The 22,653-nt window shown below is 38.9% G+C and overlaps 1 protein-coding gene across 1 annotated transcript in view; it reads left to right on the top strand.

Annotated features, from left to right (window-relative positions):
- LOC138964550 (cell death abnormality protein 1-like) overlaps positions 1 to 22,653 on the top strand; it is a 176,660-nt gene that overhangs the window by 142,478 nt on the left and 11,529 nt on the right. Inside the window, exons 2-5 of the mRNA XM_070336531.1 lie at positions 14,578 to 14,682; positions 16,986 to 17,117; positions 20,009 to 20,143; positions 21,379 to 21,537. Coding sequence (XP_070192632.1) covers positions 14,578 to 14,682; positions 16,986 to 17,117; positions 20,009 to 20,143; positions 21,379 to 21,537 — 531 coding nt within the window. The remainder of the gene's footprint in view (positions 1 to 14,577; positions 14,683 to 16,985; positions 17,118 to 20,008; positions 20,144 to 21,378; positions 21,538 to 22,653) is intronic.

Genomic DNA, 22,653 nt, shown 5'->3' on the forward strand with positions numbered 1-22,653 from the left:
ATAAATGTTTTAGTTTGACTGCATTTGAATAGAAACTGAATTCTGATGAAAGCAGTTACTGTAAAGTCATTTGAAGTCACATGATAAAAATCACATGGTTTAGTTGAGCAGACCAAAAAGTGCAGAGCTAAAATATGTGTATGAATCTGTGTGAAAATCCAGTCCGTTTGTCCACAGGGATGCTAGGAAGCAGTCAAATGGGGTCGCTCAATCTGCTCAAATCCAGTCAAATGGGGTCGCACGGGCCGACAAATGGGGACGTCCCCGTTTGTCGGAAGCGTCCCCATTTGACTGCTCTCCAGTGACAATCGTCCCCATTTGTCGGTAAAACCACCTACACACACACACACACACACACACACACACACACACACACACACACACAAGTCGTATATATATATATATAGATAGATATGAAGTGGGTACACTAATATTTTGCTAGTAAGCAACTTGCATCATTGTGCTTCATTTATTAATGACTAGAGGAATACCCGGCTTCGCCGGGGTGAATCGCGAGACAGAGACAGACAGCGTGGCGGTTCACCACAATCACCTTTGAAGGCGAAGTCCTGTCAAACGGGATTGAGAATTTTAGAGCTTATTTCTAAGCCCTATATTATCTGTTATGGCTTCTCAAATGCCAGAACATACAGACAGACAAAAGTCGCCAGACCCCATCACAAACAGAACTCTACAATCCCCAGGTGTTGCCTCCACACACACACACACACACACACATACACAGAAGCCGTATATATCTATCTATATATATATAAATATATAGAGATAGATGACAGTGGATTGTTTGATAAATAGATTCGACCTTTGCACTTTTACAGTGAGGACAACTTACGGGTACGTGCAAGGAAAGCCCACAACTTCTAAGGCGAACAACTCTGCAGAGTCTGCTGTGAAGGGCGACGGTAGTCTCCCTGTCACACTCGACCCCCTTTGAATGAACTTAGGTCCGTCCCAGGTGGAATGGGAACAGCACGAAAATGATTCAGTGGCCTGAACATTTCATGTCGAGTCCCATCGCTGTCGACGACGCCAAATGTAACCGAGTGCCAAAACACCACAATCACCTTTGAAGGCGAAGTCCACTCAAACGGGATTGTGAATAACTGTTATGGCTTCTCGAAGGAAGGCCTGAACATACAGACATACCAAAGCCGCTAGACCACATCACAAACAGAACTCTACAATCCACAGGTGTTGCCCACACACACACACAAACACACACACACACACACACACACAGAGAAGCCGTATATATATATATATATGGGTGCGTCTCAGAATCTCGTCCTCTGTTTGTGACATTATCACCAAAAGTAAAATCTTCCCAGAAAACTTTGATAATACTATTTACACACTTCTCAGGGTGTACCTTTTCAGTTTAAACAAGAAAAAATATAACATTGCCTTTAGTTTGCCATATATTGAGCATTATTTGGACCATGTGTGCAAAATCACCCGTGTAACATGGAAAAAATAAAAGACAAAAAAAACTGCATTTATAAGGCTGAAAACGACTTTTATTCAGTTATTATTGTTGAATCACAAGCTATTATAGAGTTCAATATGAAATGACTACATGCAAACAACAAAATAATGTTTTTTTCAAAGTTCCATGCATTCGTCAAAATTTCAATACAAAAATGAAAATTAATTAATGATATCCTGATCAGAACATGTTGATACATGGCATTCATTCAGTCTTATTGACATTTAACCTTCACAATAGCATATATACAAAGATTTGTTGCTCTAAGACAAAATGTTAGAAAGTTATCCCAAAAGAATGCAAAATGGTCACCGATGTAACATGGAAACATCACTTTTGTAACAAAGAAACGGTTATGCTTTTTCCCACAAACTTTACTAAATGAAGCTGATTTTGCAACCAGATTCTTCTTAGGTAAAATGCCAAACACTAAAACAGGAACAGAAAGAAAAAAAGCTGGACAAAATCAAGCAAACTTGGCCCCAAAAAAGAGAAACATTAATGAAAAGTTCATCACCCACGTAACTCGGAAACGAACAACCAGACATGTATTATAAGGTTTGACATGAAGAATGCAAATGTTCAAAAGTGGTTCATTCAATTGTTGAGACAATAAACCAAAGGCATTGGTTACATATAGAACAGTTGCCACTTGCAGTTAATTAATTTATTTTAAAAGAAATAATGCCCCCTGGCATTGAAGGTGGGGTCACGAATCATGGTTGCATCAGATGTAGGGACTAAGGAAATATCATCGATCCCTGGAAAGCAATAGTAGTTCCCCTCCGGTTTCCTTCGAAGGAACGTTACCACCAGTTCATCAGGTCGAATCTCTTGCACCTGAAACATGCAAGTACCTGCGATTTCAACTAAAGATTGATGCAATATGTGTACTAGTTTCACTAACATGAATTTGTTTAATGTCTATCAAGATTTTGATGCATCCACATTCACTGGCTAAAAACAAAATAAAGTAATTATTTTGTTCAGACTTACCATTCCATTGAACATACAACTTTTACAATTAAAGAAAACATTGACACTTACCGTTCCTTTAAATGGATTTCGGAAATTTAATTTTGATCATAATTTTTTATATTTTTAATTTTCAGAGCTTGTTTTTAATCCAAATATAACATATTTATATGTTTTTGGAATCAGGAAATGATGTAAAATAAGATGAACGTAAATGTGGATCGTTTTATATGAAAAAAAAAAATTATTACAATTTTCAGATTTTTAATGGCCAAAGTCATTAATTAATTTTTAAGCCACCAAGCTGAAATGCAATACCGAAGTCCGGCCTTCGTCGAAGATTGCTTTACACAAATTTCAATCAATTTAATTGAAAAATGAGGGTGTGACAGTGCCGCCTCAACTTTTACAAAAAGCCGGATATGACGTCATCAAAAGTATTTGTCGAAAAAAAGAAAAAAACGTCCGGGGATATCATACCCAGGAACTCTCATGTCAAATTTCATAAAGATCGGTCAAGTAGTTTAGTCTGAATCGCTCTACACACACACACGCACAGACAAACAGACACACACACACACATACACCACGACCCTCGTTTCGATTCCCCCTCTATGTTAAAACATTTAGTCAAGTTTTGACTACGTGAAATCGAAAGAAAAACTATTATTAACAAATGTTTAGCCTAATTTTTCACTTCATAGAATATCATAGCAGCAAAAACTCACCTTTTCTTAAGAACCTTGGGTGTTGATCACTGTCGTAACAAAATCACAGACTTCGGAAACATTCTCGAAATCTTTCTTCGCTGCTGGAAGCTGAACTATTTCTCTCTGTAACTGCGCATGCGTAGTCACCTGCACCTCTAAGTCACTACGCGCAAAATAGTTCTAATCTTTCTTCAAAACTCTGAACATTATTTGCAAAACCGTTCACCATCGTAACGGAATTTTGAAGAAGCATGTCATATTGCGCAACTTTCAACTTAGTTTGCAGATGCAATTTTGAGAAAATAATACTTAAATAACATTTAACTTAGCGATTTTTTATGCCCTTTCATGTCAAGATCGTGTTGAAAATGAATATGCAAATTCTAAAGTTCAAATTTAGGACTTGTTGCTGTTGCACGCGTGTGGAAACATATGTTACGACAGTGATGGCAAACTTTCAAGCGATTAATTTCGTTTAAAAAAACAATTCTGTGGACAAAATAACATTTCAACTGTCAAGTACACTTAAACCAAACACACATAACAAAAATAGCAGTCCTTGGACATTCTAAACGATTCTTGTAGTGAGGTACAAAACTAGTTGATGGTTCATGTCACAGATCAGACCTCCATTTTTCACGCATTTAATCATTTCTTTCGCAAAAAAACCTTCATAATAATCATGCAAAATACTCAGTTTTGTTTGTACTATTTCTTTATTCATTTTACTTCTCAAACATACCAATGTCATGATTTAAAATTCAGTATGTTTCAATTGTGGGCTAATTTGATTATGGCACACACAAAAGGATCAGTTTCTGAGACGCACCCATATCTATCTCTATAAATATATAGAGATAGATGACAGTGTATTTTTCGCGTGGCTATAAATTGATTCGACCTTTTCACTTTTACAGTAAGGACAACTTACGGGTGCAATCGTGACATTCTAAAAATAGTAACGTAGTAACGGGAATATGGATTGACGCCACACGAAGGAAGGGAGATAAACGCTGAAAACACTGGAGAAGATAAGGAAGAGTCACTGGGAATGGATCCAGAGAAAAACAGAGAAAAACCAAAATAGGTTCAGCGCTGCGAGCACGTGTTGAAATATCTCATCGATGAGGTTGTGTCCGGGGTGTAGCTGAATACGGTCTCCAAATTTGAAAAAGATCCACCGAGAACTTTGGCTGTGCATCGCGGACACACACACACACACACACACACACACACACACACACACACACACACACACACACACAGACAGACAGACAGACAGACACAAGTCGTATACAAGTATATATATAGAAGCTATTGCAGTCCGCTGCTTACACTGCTTTTTCCCACACCCAAAACATTTTATATTTTAGGTCATTATTTCCGGGAAGTGTGGATGTGTGGCTTTGTTAAACAAGAAGAGCAAACGCTCGATCGAGTCACTTTCGCAGTTCTGAATATTATATGAGGCATCAGATGGACAGGAAGAAATTGCTATTCACAACACAATGAGTCACGTTCACATAAAATTTGAGCCCGGTCACTTTTATAGTTTCCGAGAAAAGCCCAACGTTAAGTTGTGTGTTGCCGAACAGAAAAGGCTAGTTATCTCCCTTGTTTTTCTGATAACGTTCGTAAAAGGCTACAGATGTAAATACTTTGATGTAAAGAATAATCCTACAAAGTTTCAATCACATCCGATGAACTTTGTCAAAGATATAAAATGTCTAATTTTTCCTTTGACGCTGACCTGTGACCTTGAAAAAGGTCAAAGGTCAACGAAACCATCGTTAAAGTGTAGAGGTCATTGGAGGTCACGACTAAACAAAATATGAGCCCGATCGCTTTGATAGTTTCCGAGAAAAGTCCAACGTTAAGGTGGTGTCTACGGACGGCCGGCCGGACGGCCGGCCGGACGGACGGCCGGCCGGACAGACTAACACTGACCGATTACATAGAGTCACTTTTTCTCAAGTGACTCAAAAACAGATATGAAAGTACAGTAAATGTATAACTCTGTGTATAAGTTGTGGTCAGTAACTTGATTTTGATTAGAACCGTTGATACGTTGGCTTGTAAAATATTTCCTTTGGCTAATAACATTTCATTTGATATGTGGGACTTTCAGGGCTGCATGTGGTGTTTTTAAATGTCCTTTCAGCCCTTTACTTAGAAGATCCAGCTCTCGTTGTTGGAGTCGGTTCTGCCTCATCTGAAATGTCAGAGTCTAGGCATCTTAGGTCCATTAAGTTGTATGACAGAAGACCTGGATCAGAGTTTTGATGAAGACTCCAGTAAGAATTCGAATTCTGGTTTGGTGACTGTGTCGGATGTGTTTCCGGTATGTCTCAGTACACCTTCTTGAGTGTTTTTTGTAAACTTTGCTCCTGTAGAACAAAAAGAAGAACATGTTTTATTCACTTAAATATGCGCATGTTTGGGAACATAGGAAGAAACAGACTTTGAGCTGGATGGATGAGGGGTCGGTATTGTTGAATTTAGTTATAATCGCTTGTTGGTTGTACGTTTGCGTCACAAGAAAAAAACGTTATGTGGCTTTAAACACAGACTGAAAGATTAGGCATACCATCAATGTCCGGAACATATTTGAGTAGCTTACCTGCCATGCAAGACTACATTATTTTGCTTAGCACAAGTTTGTCTTCAACAGTAAATACCCCCTAATAAGCAGCCACCTTCCAAACGCAGACAAGGACAGCACATGAAAATAAGACTTTTTCTTATCGCAGTGTACGACCCAGCTGAAAGCCACCCTCCCCTCCCCCTCACTCTGACAGGCCTCACTGTCCGATCCGCCGGCTCTTCCATGTTAACAGTCACTGACCTCCGGTCAATGATGCAATCGCCGAGATCGCGGCGTTTGGTCAGTGTCTGAGAAAGCTGGTTTCCGGAAACTGTGGCCGGGCCATGAACTGTTTTTAAGTCTTGATCAAATATTAACTGGTACACTCACAACCATTGCGTTATTCAGACCTCTCTCTCACCCTTTCTCTCTGACAGCATCATCATTTGTCAAGATCACGGAGAATGCGTGAACTATTGTAAAGTTATGAATAACAAACGATACAGTCCTGACTCGACTTACCTTTCTTTCAAGAAATCAAGCTGCTGTCGGAAAGGTCGCCATGATTATCTGCAGATGCATGCAAAGTAAATCGAACATTCTGATTGGTTCAATTATGGTATCGTCACTCTGATTGGCTCACACAGTTACTGTGTTCTGCCGTCGCGAGTTCGAGACGTTCGTTGCACACGGGAAACGGCATACGCGTTGTGATGTCAAATCTTCGTTGAGTTGCTGTGTTCTACCGTTGTTTTTTTGAGAACTTAAATCTTTTTAAATGGACTTACTTTATGTTATCTTTGGAACTAACCGACATTGACACTTTAAATTTACTGACAAAATGCGCCCTGATGCGCACGTAATGATGACATAAAAATCTTATATTTGACAAAAATTGACTTACTGTGTTTTGCCAGAGGTGGGCAGACTTGTAAACAGGCGCGATGATGTTCTGTTTAATTTAAAGTATTGGTTCTATCAACATTTTGCAGGTTTGCTTACTTGCTGATTTGGTTTTCTTTTTGGTTGTTTGTTTGCATTTTGTCTTGCCTATTTATGTCGTTGTTTGTTTGCTCGTTTGTTTATTCTATTTGTTTATCCGTGATAGAAGTTTGTACAGGACCGGTTTTAAAAAAAAGGCGTAGCTTTAAACCTCTTTCCTTGTAAAATGAATTTGTTATCGTCATTATCACATGAAGGAAACATGCTTTTCATGCTTGTTAAACCAAAACACTCTGGTGAATTTCAACAAAGCAGGACAATTAAATTTACATAGCTACTGAATGTAGATTGAGCTTGCAGAATGTTATTTGAACATCGCAACAACATCAGCAATGTCACACGTGACGTCATTGTTACAACGTAGGCAAGGTGTGGAGAATGAGCACTGTGTAATGGTCGGACAATCGGTACTTACTCGAAAAAATGGTGTCATGTGAAAGACATATAAATGAACTCTCTAAATTGTTTTGTCGTGGAACTCAGCGGTAGCAGGGTCAATTCACAATTCGAAGGCAAAACATCCCTACCACACTGAGCACCAAACAAAAGAGAATGTTTCTTCAGTTCTACAGATATCATGTTAAACAGCAGTGTTTGGGCCAAAAACATGTGGGTGTTTGAAGATTTGCCTTTTTCCTGCTTACAAATTGGTTTAAATGATATGAGTATGATTTCGGTATGACGTCACAAAACAATGAGGGGTTTTGACAGCATGGTTCTCTTTAAAGCGTCAAAGAGGCGAATGAAACTAAACAACCTTTTCACGTGTTTTACACCACTGAGTTTCGTTGGAGTCTTACCTAACAGGGCATACCTATTTCGTTTAAAACTGCCGCGCAGTCAGGTTGATCTAACGTGTAAAAGAGAGAGCCCACAAGGTTGAAAATGATAAGAAATCCTGGGTTTTTGTGAATTTTTGTCCTGGGTAGCTACAGTTAATATGCAATAAATCTAAAACAACACAAAGCAATATCTCTTCAAATTACAGAGGACGCTGACATGACAAATACTCTCTTCTGTGTGCGAGCCTTATGTAGAAAGAAACAGAACCTGAAAATAGACGTTGTAATGGTTTTCCGTGAAAACTCTTTGAACGTTGGTAACGCCACGGAGACACATGTATCATCATCGAAATTGTGCATGCTTAGCAAGTGGTTGTATCCTGATAAGTGTGTACAGTTTCAGAAACATTCTTCCCCCTCCCCCCCCCCCCCCCCCACACACACACATTTTGTTTGGTCTACAGACCTCAAAACTGCCGCTTCTCAACTCTAACTTTTTCTTGCCTGTGTTATTGTTGGCTTCCCCTCGAGTAGCTTCCCTTGCTTCTCTGTCTTTGTCATAATTTTGTTGGTTTGTGCAGTGCAGTTGTTACACCCCCGGAAAAGGGGTGTGTATAGGATTCGGTCCATGTGTTTGTTTGTTTGTGTTCGCATATAGATCTCAAGAATGAACGGACCGATCGTCACCAAACTTGGTGAACAGGTTCTATACATTCCTGAGACGGTCCTTACCAAAATTGGGACCAGTCAAACACACGGTTAGGGAGTTATTGGTGGATTAAGATTCTACAAGGACTTATAGAGGGACATCGATGTGTTTGTTTGTTTGTTTGTGTTCGCATATAGATCTCAAGAATGAACGGACCGATCGTCACCAAACTTGGTGAACAGGTTCTATACATTCCTGAGACGGTCCTTACCAAAATTGGGACCAGTCAAACACACGGTTAGGGAGTTATTGGTGGATTAAGATTCTACAAGGACTTATAGAGGGACATCGATGTGTTTGTTTGTTTGTTTGTGTTCGCATATAGATCTCAAGAATGAACGGACCGATCGTCACCAAACTTGGTGAACAGGTTCTATACATTCCTGAGACGGTCCTTACATAAATTGGGACCAGTCAAACACACGGTTAGGGAGTTATTGGTGGATTAAAATTATACAAGGACTTATAGAGGGACATCTTAATGGTCAAAGGGAAATAACCATTCTCACTCAGTCACTGCCACCAACTGAGAAGGTTATTTCCCTTTGACGGGGGTGTTTTTCCTACCTCGGAGGAATTTCTTGTTTTGTCAGTTATTCTCCTCTTTATCTGTTCTATCGTCTTTCTTCTTCTTTTTTGTGTGTACTTTTGTGTTTTTGTGCCTGAAGAAGACCCTTAGGTCGAAACGTCGCTGTTATTCGTTCCGTGTTCGTCATTTTAACGTGAGTAGGCCTACATTGCTTTTTGGTCTCTTTATTGTTCCCTCTCACGTGCAGTCGCCATTGTTTAATTACTGAAGACATGACGTCATATTCCAACGTCATCGCTGTCGTTGCGATGTTCAAATAACATCATGCAAGCTCAATCTACGTTCAGTAACTACATAAACTAAAGTGTAGTGCTTTTTCCCGTTTACATGAAATTCACCATAGTGTTTTGTTTTACACATGAAAAGCCTGTTTCCTTCAGTGAAACGTAAACCCGACAAAAACAGCCGATTTTTGTCTGTGAATAATCAAGAACTATGGCACTCATGACAATCGGGGATACATTTTATCACCCAACTTGATTTTGAGGAGCAATTCAGAGGATAAAATGCTTTTCAGATCAAAACCAGCACTAGCTGAAAATGTATGGTTGTGCAATCAATGGCGTAATTTGTCTAAGAAAAGCTGTATTTGGTAAATTACTTCAAGTCAAACTTATGACATTCAAAACGACGCGGGACAGAAGACACCTCCCGGTTTTAACAAATTAGCAAAGAAATGTATCAACACTGTCACAGATGACTATCACGCCATAACAACTGTTTCGGTCAGAAACAAAAGTAGCCTCTTCACATTTCAGCAGATCATAAAGACATTATCAGAAGATTAGGCCAAACAGTAACAAACAAACTTAGAGTGTTACACCACTGCTGGAGTAACATTTCTCCCCTCCCCTCCCTTATCTACCAACATCTTCAGCAAAAATGACATTACCTCTGACAGGCCATTTTGCAATTGTTCGTGTGTGTTAGTCAACTTAGTCTTTATGGAAGTCATTCAAAAAAGAACATGTTCATTTAGCCCTTTTTAGGGAGGACGCCCTAAAAGTTTGGATAGAGAATAATACTCATAGTATATACAGAAATAGAGAACCCACTGTTAGTAACAGTCTGGAATAATAAAAAAAGATTATGTACCGAAATAATGTGTTATTTTGTAAGAAATGGATTAAATGTGGGATCGCAGTAGTTGCTGATGTGTTAATAAGTGGCTGTTATCTTAGAGTAGATTAAGGTAAAAGTGGGTATATATCTTTACTGATGATAGAACACAATGTTGTCCAGACTGCTGGTACCTTGTTTATAATAAAGATATCCGGCGTATGTTCATGCAATCCAAAGAAAACAATGTTCTGCTTTTTGATAATAAAGAGTTATCTACAGCACGTTCATAAAGATGACATTGGATAAGTAAAACCAAACACAACCCAAGTTGTCTGAATTTCTGGATGCATACGTTTAAAGACACAGTGCAGCTCACAGCCTTCGTTTTGCGTTTTTGTTGCAGCTGAGTATATTTACAGTTCAAAAATCCTCCTATGGTAGTAAAACAAACCCAAAACTACCCAACGACGACATCTGTGAAGCTCGACCGTTTCTTGTTCACGCGAGTGCATACATTAACCTAGTTATTACGTGGTGTTTGGTCGGAGTTCGATTCAACTGAGTGATTCCGGCCTCCATTTTGTTTTACACAAACTCATGATGACGTCTGACATAGTTTGCTTAGTGACGTGTCTTTTTGTGCATGATCTAAATTTAGATCCAAAAATAGGTCAAGACCAGCCGGGTCCGAGTACGAAATTAATTCGTAAAAAAATCGCAGTTCTTGACTCTTTGGGTGCAAGTCAATGAAACTTGGTAGTTCTTCTAACGGATAGCTGCCTGAGGTATGACTAAAAGCCCCAGGGGCTCCGTGCACCTGGATTTGACAAGTTCAGTACCTTTAATATAGAACTAACAAAATGGCATTGGCACATTGTAAGGAATGTGTTTAAAGAATTAAGACCGAGAGAATTGCACTGGAAGATACTGCATAACATATATCCGACTAATATTATGTTGTGTAAAATGGGCATTAGTGTTATTCATAGATGTTCATTCTGTCCAGATAAGATTGACTGTGTGGAACATTTCTTTTATGGAGCAGTATAATGTAAATATAAAAATCGATGTTTAAACAGCATTTGGATTGTTAAACGATTTAGTAAATTATATTAACTTACTTATCAGTGTAGCAAAAGTGTGTGGTGGGTAAAATCAGATACGGTAAACCAATAGAAATTGTGTGCATGTTCAATTCAGAGGATTTGCGACACGTATAAAGCGATAATAATTGTAACTGTAAAAAAAAATAATAAAAAAAAAAAAAAAAAAAAAGTGCATTGTTGGTATTTGTGCATGAAAGAGGAGATTGTGTTTAGAAATTTAAAAAAAAAAAAAAGTAAATTGATTGTATGACTTATTCTTGATTGTGTCTGTTATCTAGTTTTTCTTCTTAACACGTTATAAGGTTATTCATCTGGTTGTTCATTTAATCCGATTGATACAAGAACAAGACCATGAAGAAGGATGCTCCCCCCTGTTAAAAAAAAGAAGGAAAAAAGCAGCTTCTGTGCAACTGAGGTCAACAACACACAAAAACAAGAAACGTCAAGCTTCTCCACTCTCGGTAGTATCATGGTCTTCAACATAATTTTATATCCGAGTCTGTGTTGCTTATTTCATTTTTAGAAGGCTTTGCTTTTCAGACCATTATCAGTGATATCACTGTTCACCATTTACCCTCTTCACCCCCCCCCCCCCCATCACCCCCCCCCCCCCCCCTTCTTCAACAGAAATAACACAACCTATGGTAGGCTACTTTGTACGTGTGTGTTAGTGTGTCCGAGAGAGATAGACAAGAAATATCAAGCTTCTCCACTACCTTGGTAGTTTTATGAAATTTATAAAAACAAATAGTAACAAGAAGTCACCTACGCGGGGTCATATTTAGCACTAGAAACTTAATTCTGATGAAAAAAGTTACTGTAAAGTCATTTGAAGTCACATAATAAATACCACAAATAGTTCAGAGCAGACCACAAGCTGCTGAGCAAAAATCTGTGTAAAATCAGTGTGAAAATCAAGTCCGTTTGTCCACAGGGATGCCAGGCAGCAGTCAAATGGGGTCACGCAATCTGCTGAAATCCAGTCAAATGGGGTCGCACGGACCGTTAAAAGGGGACGTCCCCATTTAAAGCAAGCGTCCCATTAATTTTGACTGCTGTCCAGTGACAATCGTCCCAATTTGTCTGTAAAACCACACACACACACACACACACACACTCACACACACACATACATACACACATACACACAAACACCACCACCGTCGTCTCGATCCCCCCCCCCCCCCCATGTTAAAACATTTAGTCAAAATTTGACTAAATGTAAAAATGAGAAAGAGAGAGTCATCAGTAAGTAGTGGTATTGACACGTAGCGATAATGACACGTAGCGCTAAAAGATGTAGTGCTGTCGACACGTAGTGATAATAAACGAATGATAGCGACTTATCGACAAATTATTTGTAGCACTAATCAACGTAGCGATAGCGGCACGTAGCACAAATGACACGTAGGACAAATGACACGTAGCGCTAGCGATACGCACCCGGAACCTATGGATACATTTTTTGGGGTCAATGTCCGTCCACATGTTTGTCCGACATCACCGGTACACATCTTTTTATTTTATTTTTATTTGTGAAATACTGCTATGTACCGGCACGTTTTGTAACAATTTTTATTACAAATCGTGTTGAACGCGTTTTGTAATAAAAATTGTGTAATCCGAACACGAATTTGTAATAAATTTATAACAAAACGCACTTTTATTACTAAACGTGTCGCTACACTGCTACAGTAACATCTCAGAAATTAAATTCACTAGTATTGGGACCTAATGGTACGGGGACGCAATGGCACGTAATTGTATTGGGACATAATGGCACTGGGACGCAATGGTACTGGGACCCAATGGTATTGGGACGCAATGGTACTGGGACGCAATGGTACTGGGACGTAATGGTACTGGGACGTAATGGTACTGGGACGTATTGACATGTAGCCCATTAACACACCTTCTTGTAACACTCATGACTTGAGAACCTGACTAGGCTCCTGTAGTTTTGTCATGTTTCTCAAAAGAACATCTTTTAACTCTTGCGAAATATTAAAGGTGCCTTCCTTCCTGAGTGAGCCTTCTGGTAGATCAAGACAGATACGTCAGAAGGCTTTTTACCTCAGATGAGAGCATCCCTCTACTTTGACACCTATCATAAACTTGGCCAAAACAATATTGCAACAGATTTTGCACCCAATTTAAAGCATTAATTCCCGTGTAATTTCATTAAAACTTGATATGCCAGTTAAGGCCATTCACTTGACTATCAGGATCACTTTTTTTTATTAAAGATATCTTTTACAGGGATCACGTGGCCGCCGCTCAAATAAGGGTACCCTCAAAACCGACCTGACAAAAACGGAAGGGCCCAATTATAAAATCGAAAAAAAACCACAATAGGCATAACTTTGCAACTTTTACATACGAGAAGAAAGTCAAATCAATTATTTACCCTGAACAGGTTGATTTGTTTAGCTAGCTTGCGTATTTCGTGTGCTATGCTATTCCTACTGATGCAGGTGTCGATCGCAAGAGCGGTCAAAAACGGGACCTTTTGCGTCATTTTTTTAGGGGTATCATGATAAAAAGCGCTGTACTTTAGCAATGACTCTGTGGATTGCTTTCAAACTTTCAGAATAATTCATTAACATACTGTAAATACTTCGAGGGAAATTTTTAGATCGTTACAGTTATGTGTTAAGATGCAATGCAATGTTTTGGAAAAAGTTGTTAAACTCGTCATATGATTGTTCACTTGTGTCCAACAAATTCATGACTTCGCATGTCTTTCGACAAATGATTGATAAACACACTGCGAGAGTTTTTTGCGCGTATATGCACTGACACAAATTTGCTAGGCTTGTAAACACGCTTGATATTTAAGGGATGATTCTGGTGCCACAGCGATGCCCAGCCAAGCGTGACCGCAGCATGTTTTGAGAGGCACGCAGCGATAACAGCAGTCAGAGCAAAACAGCGTTAACGTTCCATATTTTTCTCATGTGTTTGCATGACTAGCAAATTTACGCTAGTGGTTACAGGCAAATGAAACTTCCGCAGTATTTGTATGAATCATTTTTTTTTAGACATGCAAAGTTTTGCATTTTTTTGACATAAGTGAACAATGCTATGACGAGTTTAACAACTTTTTCCGAAACATTGCGTCACATCTGATAAATGTCTGTATCGATCCAAAATTTCGTTCGAAGTATCCATCGTATGTTGGTAAATTATTTTGCAAGTTTTGAAGCAATCCACAGAGTCATTGCTAACGTACGGAACTTTTTGTCATGATACCCCTAAAAAATTAACCCTGCCCTAACCTCCAACCCTTTTCTCCCTCCACCCTCGCCAGTAAGGTAATTAAGTGCAGTGGGAATTCTCCTGTAAGAGAGAAATCATTATGTAGTTTTCGTATCTGCAGGTTGAAATGCCTGTAGCTTTAGTTTGAAGTTTGAGTTGCTGGAATGTATGATATTGTGTTGTGTGGACTAGGGAATTTAATTCAAGTTCTCCTCAAATGATAAAACGTTGCCTTGTGTATTTTGCTTTGCGTACAGGCATGTGAGAATAAACTTAAATTTTCTTTATGACAGGGGTATCAGGTGCAGACAAAGAATTGGGAGAAGTGTGTGCAACAGGGGACATGTGTGTTCATCCTTCTCTTGAACTCACTTGTGACGCATTCGCCAAGAAATGCCGTAAGTTGATTTCCCTTTCTTTGCATTTCATTTCCATTGCACATTGTAGGCAAAACGTTCGGGCCAAGCTGAAACGATAGATAGTCTGATAGTCAAAAAGAAATCGGAAGAACCAATGACCACTACGTGTTTGTGTGCTCGCATTGACTGACAGACAAACAGACAAACGCGGTCATGGAAGACGGACAGACATCTTATATTGAAGAAAATGTTTTGCGTAGGGAACGATACATATATATGTACTAGAGGAATACCCGGCTTCGCCGGGGTGAATCGCGAGACAGAGACAGACAGCGTGGCGGTTCATCACAATCACCTTTGCAGGCGAAGTCCTGTCAAACGGGATTGAGAATTTTAGAGCTTATTTCTTAGCCCTATATTATCTGTTGTGGCTTCTCAAATGCCAGAACATACAGACAGACAAAAGCCGCTAGACCCCATCACAAACAGAACTCTACAATCCACAGGTTTTTGCCCACACACACACACACAAACACACACACAGAGAAGCCGTATATATATATATATATATATATGTATATCTATATCTATAAATATATAGAGATAGGTGAGTGTATTTTTCGCGTGGCTATAAATTGATTCGACCTTTTCACTTTGACAGTAACAACAACTTACGGGTGCAAGGGAAGCGTTCTGGACAGCGCAGTGACATTCTAAAAATAGTAACTCAGAAACGGGAATTTGGGGTGAAGGGCGCGAGACAGAGACAGACAGCGTTGCGGTTCACCACAATCACCTTTGAAGGCGAAGTCCTGTCAAACGGGATTGAGAATTTTAGAGCTTATGTCTTAGCCCTATATTATCTGCTGTGGCTTCTCACATGCCAGAACATACAGACAGACAAAAGCCGCTAGACCACATCACAAACAGAACTCTACAATACACAGGTTTTTGCCCACACACACACACAAACACACACACACACAGAGAAGCCGTATAAATAGAGATAGGTGAGAGTGTATTTTTCGCGTGGCTATAAATTGATTCGACCTTTTCACTTTGACAGTAAGAACAACTTACGGGTGCAAGGGAAGCGTTGTGGACAGCGCAGTGGACAGCGCAGTGACATTCTAAAAATAGTAGTAACTTACAACTGAACGGGAAAGCCACACGAAGGAAGGGAGATAAACGCCAAACACTGGAGAAGATAAGGAAGAGTTACTTATAATGGTGAAATGAACACAAAAACCAAAATCAGTTCAGCGCTGCGCGCTGAGAGCACGTGTTGAAATATCTCATCGATGATATTGTGTCCGGGGTGTAGCTGAATACGGTGTCCAAATTTGAAAAAGATCCACCGAGAACTTTGGCGTTGTGATGTGGTGTAGCGGCTATGGTGTGTCGGTATGGGGGCCCGGGTAGCTGAGGTGGAACCAAAATAGCTGAGGTGGAACCAAAATCGGTTCAGCGCTGCGCGCTGAGAGCACGTGTTGAAATATCTCATCGATGAGGTTGTGTCCGGGGTCTCTCTGAATAAGCCCACCAAATTTGAAGCAGATCCATCGAGAACTTTGGCCGTGCATCGCGCACAGACAGACACACAGACACACAGACACACAGACACTAGTCGTATATATATATAGATATCTAGAGGTTTAAACATACATTCCTTCCCGTGTTAATCATCCTGTCTGTCGCGTTGGATCTTGCCATACTTTTACGTGGGATAAGAGCATTCATTACCTTTAGACACGTCGCTAAAAAAAAGTACAGCCTGGCTGCTTTCTGTGCAGAGTAGCTTTTTATAAGAAAAGCACCTTTGTAAAAATCTTACGAAAAGAAGCCAGATCGTGGATATTATGTTTTGTTTTGAGTGGATAAATGCTCTTCTTACATGTAAATGCCTGGGCAGATCTGTAGTGGTTCATACTATCGTTCACACAAGAAACGTACTTTCCAAAATGGCATGCTCTGTATCTCCGGACTTGCGGTGGGGGACGAGCACTTTGTGGCACAATGTCTGAGGACATTTATTGACCGATGGTTCATTCAACCTGACACGCTGTTTATTTTGTAGCAATCACTGCGGTTCTGATTGCAAGCTCTTCATTCTTGTTTTGTGGTTTTCATTGATTTGCTCAGAATAATTCTTTCACAATAGATGTTTATTTTGCTAAGCCAATTTAAGATGCTTTTACATTGAGAAGCTAAAACATATTATATATTTGAGCAAGATGTCAAACATCTAGTATTGTTTCATACTTATGAGCAGGAGTACACTTGTGACACAGTTATAAGTAACGGCTCTAATCTCCATTCTGGCCTTTTTGCTTTATCTCAAGTCATCCAACAGGACAAGGCTTGCGGTGGCGACGGCCACAAGTACTTGTGCGTAACGGGAGCTGAGTGTGATGGCACCAGCAACAAGTGTACGTGTACATCTACGGCCTACACTGCCTCTGGTGTTAAATGCAGTAAGTATGCAAATTTGAAGCATTATTTGAATGAACCTCGTCAAAACGTCTCTAGAGCGATTGAATGATCGGAGTTTTAATAGTCATGTTTACGATACTCTTAAAATATCTACTTTATGATAATAACTGTTGAGTTATAAAAATTAACACAAAATCTTTGATTGTGCAATCTTGGGAAAATGAAAGTCCTTCAGGTTCACAACACAGAGGACCAATCTTTATCATTTAACCCTGGACACAAACTTACAGTATAAATATTCGAACAGGCTGTGTTCTTCAACGCTAAAGACACGCACGCTTCAGCAAAACAGTAATCCTCTTCACGGCTTTAAAAAAAAACGGAAGAAAAAAGCCGCACTTCATATTTTATTCCTTTTTTTTATTTTATTTTTTACATTTAGACATGTTTTCACAAATTAAATGTATTCAGATCAAATGGAAAACGAGACGAGGGTGATAATGTGCGTGCGTGCGTGTGTGTGCGTGTCAGTGTGTGTGTGTGTGTGTGTGTGTGTGTGTGCGTGTGTGTGTGTGTGTGTGTGTGTGCGTTTGTGTGTGTGTGTGTGTGTGTGTGTATGTGTATGTGTGTCTGTGTGTGTGTGTGTCTGTGTGTGTGTGTGGGTGTGTCTGTGTGTGTGTGTGTGTGTGTGTGAAGAGCAATTATTGAAAAACCAATTTCTACACTGTAAATTAAAGTGTTCCACCTTTGAAGACACTTTTTGCAACAAGATGTGAACACTGTGTCGAATACTATATAATTGTACTTGCAAATGTTGCACACATGGTAAACAAGAAAAAGTGTTTACAATGTGTGCTTATTTTGCTAGCAGAATCATAATTATAGTATTCCACACAGTGTTCACATATCTGGTTACAAAAAGTGTGTTCAAAAATGGAACACTTCAGTTAACAGTGTTGTCTGGTTGATGACTGATTAGTATTGATCTTTCAGTAAGACTTAATGTTTTGTTATCGTTTCATGTGACTTGACGTTCTTTGAACATGTCCTGCTTCGGCACTACGAACAGTTATGTGTTTTTTTGTTGTTCGTTCTTTGTTCAACCCAAGATTTCATTTGCGTGATACACACTTGTTTGAAACAACTCTAACAACACATATTGGTTTTACTGCGTAAGCAGATTGATTATTTACTCGTCTATGATCTGCAACTACACGAGATGCATTAGTTTATTCTCTATTTTATCATGATTTTTTTTAAAGGCAAAGCTATCAAATTGGGAGGTCAACAACTTCTTTGTTCAATCCGTTTTTGAGACAAAGTTATTTTTTGCAAGAAAAAGCCCATATTCGCATGTGCATTTTGAAGTTTCACTCAGTGAGCAGTAGTTTTAAAGTTTTTCAGTTTCAGGTAAGGGTTGATATGCTCATAACTAATTTTGACAAAATATTTTTCAAAATCGTTAGAAATAAAGCTTCAAATTGTAGATTCAAAAGAGTGACATCAATATCTGAAGTTTTATCATGGCTATTTGAAAACTGATACATATTTTTGTGTGACATATTTTTGTGTGACATATTTTTGTGTGACATATTTTTGTGTGACATATTTCATTTATTACAAAAATAATATTCGCTCGTTATATATGAAGACCAATGATATAAATAATTGAAAACATTTCCCTTGATCTCAAATGAAAACTCCATGTATTGCAGGCATCTGCATTCACCATAAAATATATACAACCACTCAGAGTTCGTTTTAGGTCTATATGAGTTTAAAAGTGGAATGGGTTTGTTTTTTAGAACCGTCACCGGTATTTGTTCACAGATTGAATGTTTATTATTTAAAGTTTGTATCTTAAACAATTTAAAGAGTTTGAATACATTATTTGCTTTATTTCCAACATGTATGCTTATTTTAGTATTCGTGACTGTTATAAACTTAGTGTAGTCAACACAATAGTGATACCCCAAACTGGGTAGCTTTGCTTGGAACTTAATTCAGATTGTCTGATTTTTCTAAGTGTGGGAGGATTCGCGCAACATCAAAACGGATGCAGTGGTTATGTTGAACTCTGGTTTATTCATCACGATCAAGGACTAACCTCGCAAACGGACCAAAAACCAACCTGTAAAGATTATAACAGAATAATAAGTACTACGAACTACAATGATACATTCAAGCATGTAAAGTACTACACACATTAGCAAAAACAGTTTCAAGTTTCTCCCTAAAAAGAGAATACAATTATTCTAACCAAGAAATATTCACCATAGATCAAGGAATCATGGCAAATCAACAAGTAAACATTGACTCCGTGAACAGCTAATTAAAAATAGGTAACCGCGTGGATTACACACACAAAATGTCAAAAATAGAAAACTGACACAATATTGTAAATGTGAGTGTAATTAAAATGAGAAAACATGACTAAGAATGTCAATAGCATTACTGCAAACATGTTAACAAACATCAAGCAAACAACTTTGTTTGCAGTTATCTTATCGAAATCAAAACCAAGATTATCCCACACACCTCAGGACAATTTCCTCTCGGTCACGGTCGACGTCTCAGGTTCAACATCTCTCAGGCTACACCATGATCTGTTTGTAAACAAATACCTTGTCTACTGAGTACTCAGTGAACTCATTCCACAAACACTAGTTTCATCAACAAGGTTACAAGCACAATTTCCAATCTGAGGGAAAAAGGGGTATTTATTATCATCATCGCCCGTGTGTGTAAGTGATTACCAAAACATTTCAATCTGTTCCGGCGTCTAATTGAGACAGACAGACAGACAGACGGATAGACAGACGGATAGACAGACGGACGGCAGACAGACAGACAGACAGGCAGACAGACAGAAAGACAAACAGAGAGAATCTCATCCCGTTACATAAGTGCTCTGCCTATTTCTTTGTGTTAGCCGTTGCTGAAGACAAGTATGGCGGAACCTGCCCTACCGGGGATACATGCACAGCAGCTTCCAACTTGGTGTGTGCAAACACCTTCTGCGGTTGTACTGCCGGAAACAAACCAAAACTATCTGACGGTATATGTGGTAAGTATTGTCTCTGCAGGTTCTCTTGCTCCTTGTCTTAAACAGTGTTTCATTCATTTAGATAGCCACGAGAAGTATAATTATAATTGTTTCAGATAACTATTAGATGCATGCGGCTATTTTCACTACATAGATTTGTCTACGTCAATGCGTATTACCTTTTTTTCTCTAAAGTATTAACTTTTCCTCCCAACCTTCTCTGTGCGTGCGTATATGCGAGCAAGCAAGCACATTACTAAAATCAATGTATAAAGTGTTGGCAAATTGCTAATATTGAAGTTTCGCCTCTTACAGAACTTTGGGTTATTGTAGGTTCTTTACTAAAGTGTATTTCTTTATGCTTGGGTGCATAGGAAACATCACGACAACATCCGACAAATACACAAAATCACAAACAACCTTTACGTTGACCTCTAGAACTTTAATTCGTGAGATATGTCTGACCACGTTTCTCCGTCTACATTTTTGTCAGACGATCAAATAACAAAAGACAATTTATTCCGTAGCAAAAAAGTGTTTTTTTTCCGAACATTGTCTATTATCCCACTGACTGCGCCACTAAAGCTGCTGACGAAAGAAATGACATTGAAAATGAAGTATAAAACGTAACTCTGGAATGTGTCGGTGCTGATCGACAGTCGTTGAACATTTCGTGGTCAATATCTGCTATGTATTATCCTATTCGTATTGTGTATAACTGTTACCATGACCCGACCATGAGTGACATGAACACACACACACACACACACACACACACACACACGGGCGCGCGCACGCACGCACAAGCACACACACAATTACACACACACACACACACACACACACATACACACACACACACACACACACACACACACACACACACACAAGCAGAATGAAAAATAATCATGTTTGATTTGTACTGACGCAATACAAATACTAATTCAAGATCAACCAATAATTGCAGTTTATCTAAACTCTAGTCTTAAAACTGCTTTCTTTCTGCACACTACTGCACATATAGTTATGTCAAACATAACATTTCTTTCAGAAAACGATTGATTTTCCCTTTCAAGCACATCGCATCTATACCTGTGTTTTGTATCAGCAAGTCAATCGGCCAATCAATCAATCCGTCCATCGTGATACATACAGTCAATCAGTCCATGCATCTGATCAGTCAAGAAAACCAGCCTTGCAAGCTTATAAGCAATCGTCAATTAAAAAGTGCTGATATTGACACCATCGTATTACAGAGGCTAATGCCGATAATAAGGTTGGCCAAGTCTGCACAAATGATCGCCCTTCCGGAGAGTGTGGGGACCCTACCTCAACCTTCCTGAGCTGTCCATCTTCAGGCATCAAGACGTGCACCTGTAATGCGGGTTACGCCGGGCCTGTTGGAGGGACTTGTGGTAAGAACATTAATTTTAAACTTTCCGAACCCGTTTTAAGTTGGTCGTGCACTAATAACGCCAGAACTTCATGAGTAGCTGCCAGGACAGTTCCTTCAAGCTCATTTCTGAAAAAGAAAACGAAGTCTTGATATAGCTACTGAAATATCTTTTTTTTTTTTTAAGGCTACATATTCTTGTAAAATCAGCCACCCGAACAGATTATACAAAAGTTTAAACGCGAAGACAAAATGTCTGATAGCTGCACCGTCAAAAGTAAAGCTCAGTCACGTTTGTTGGTTATTCTCAAGAGCTATATATGCCATTGGAAACCATGTTACGAAGTTGACATTTCTTTACTAAACTGAGACATTTTAACCATACAAATTGGGCACAAAGCTCTGGAGACCCGCCGCCGAACTGCAGAAGACTGCGCACTTCATGGCAGTCACCGACCTGAACATATGACGGCCATAAATATCGAACGCAGAAGAAGAAGAAGAAGAACCATACAAATTAATGTTATTAATGAATAGTGGTTCCATATATATACCCTTGGCCTGCAGATAAACAAATTATAAATAACCGCACATTTTGTTTGTCTACGTTCATTAAATTCCACGTCAACTTCGTAACATGGAAACTAAAGGCTTGTGACACGGATTTGAACACTAACAATTGTTTTTGTTTAAAGGACAAAAAATATACCATGTTTTTTGTTGCATGTCTGAATCATTATCGAACTGGAGCATTACTGACAAAAATAACAAGAATACATTCTCGTGGCCATTAAAAAAACCCGTTATCATCATTTAATGGACTAAAAAATGCATGTGGGTTATTCTCCAGAGTTGTGTATCATGTTGTGACATGCATTTTCAGTCCTTTAAATGATTACAACGTATATTAAATGGCAACTAGAATGTATTCTCTTTACTTGTTTTACTAATAGTCCAGTTGCATAATGATACAGACATGCAACAAAACCAAAGTATATCTTTTTTTCTTTTTTTTTTCTTCAATTGAAATCCATGTCACAAATTTTGGTTTCCATGTTACAAAGTTGTTCTACTTTGAAACCCTTGTAATTACATTTTACTGAACGTAGACAAACAAAATGTGCAAGTATTTCAAATT

Source organism: Littorina saxatilis, linkage group LG4 (assembly GCF_037325665.1).
Source record: "Littorina saxatilis isolate snail1 linkage group LG4, US_GU_Lsax_2.0, whole genome shotgun sequence".
Classification (NCBI taxonomy): domain Eukaryota; kingdom Metazoa; phylum Mollusca; class Gastropoda; order Littorinimorpha; family Littorinidae; genus Littorina; species Littorina saxatilis.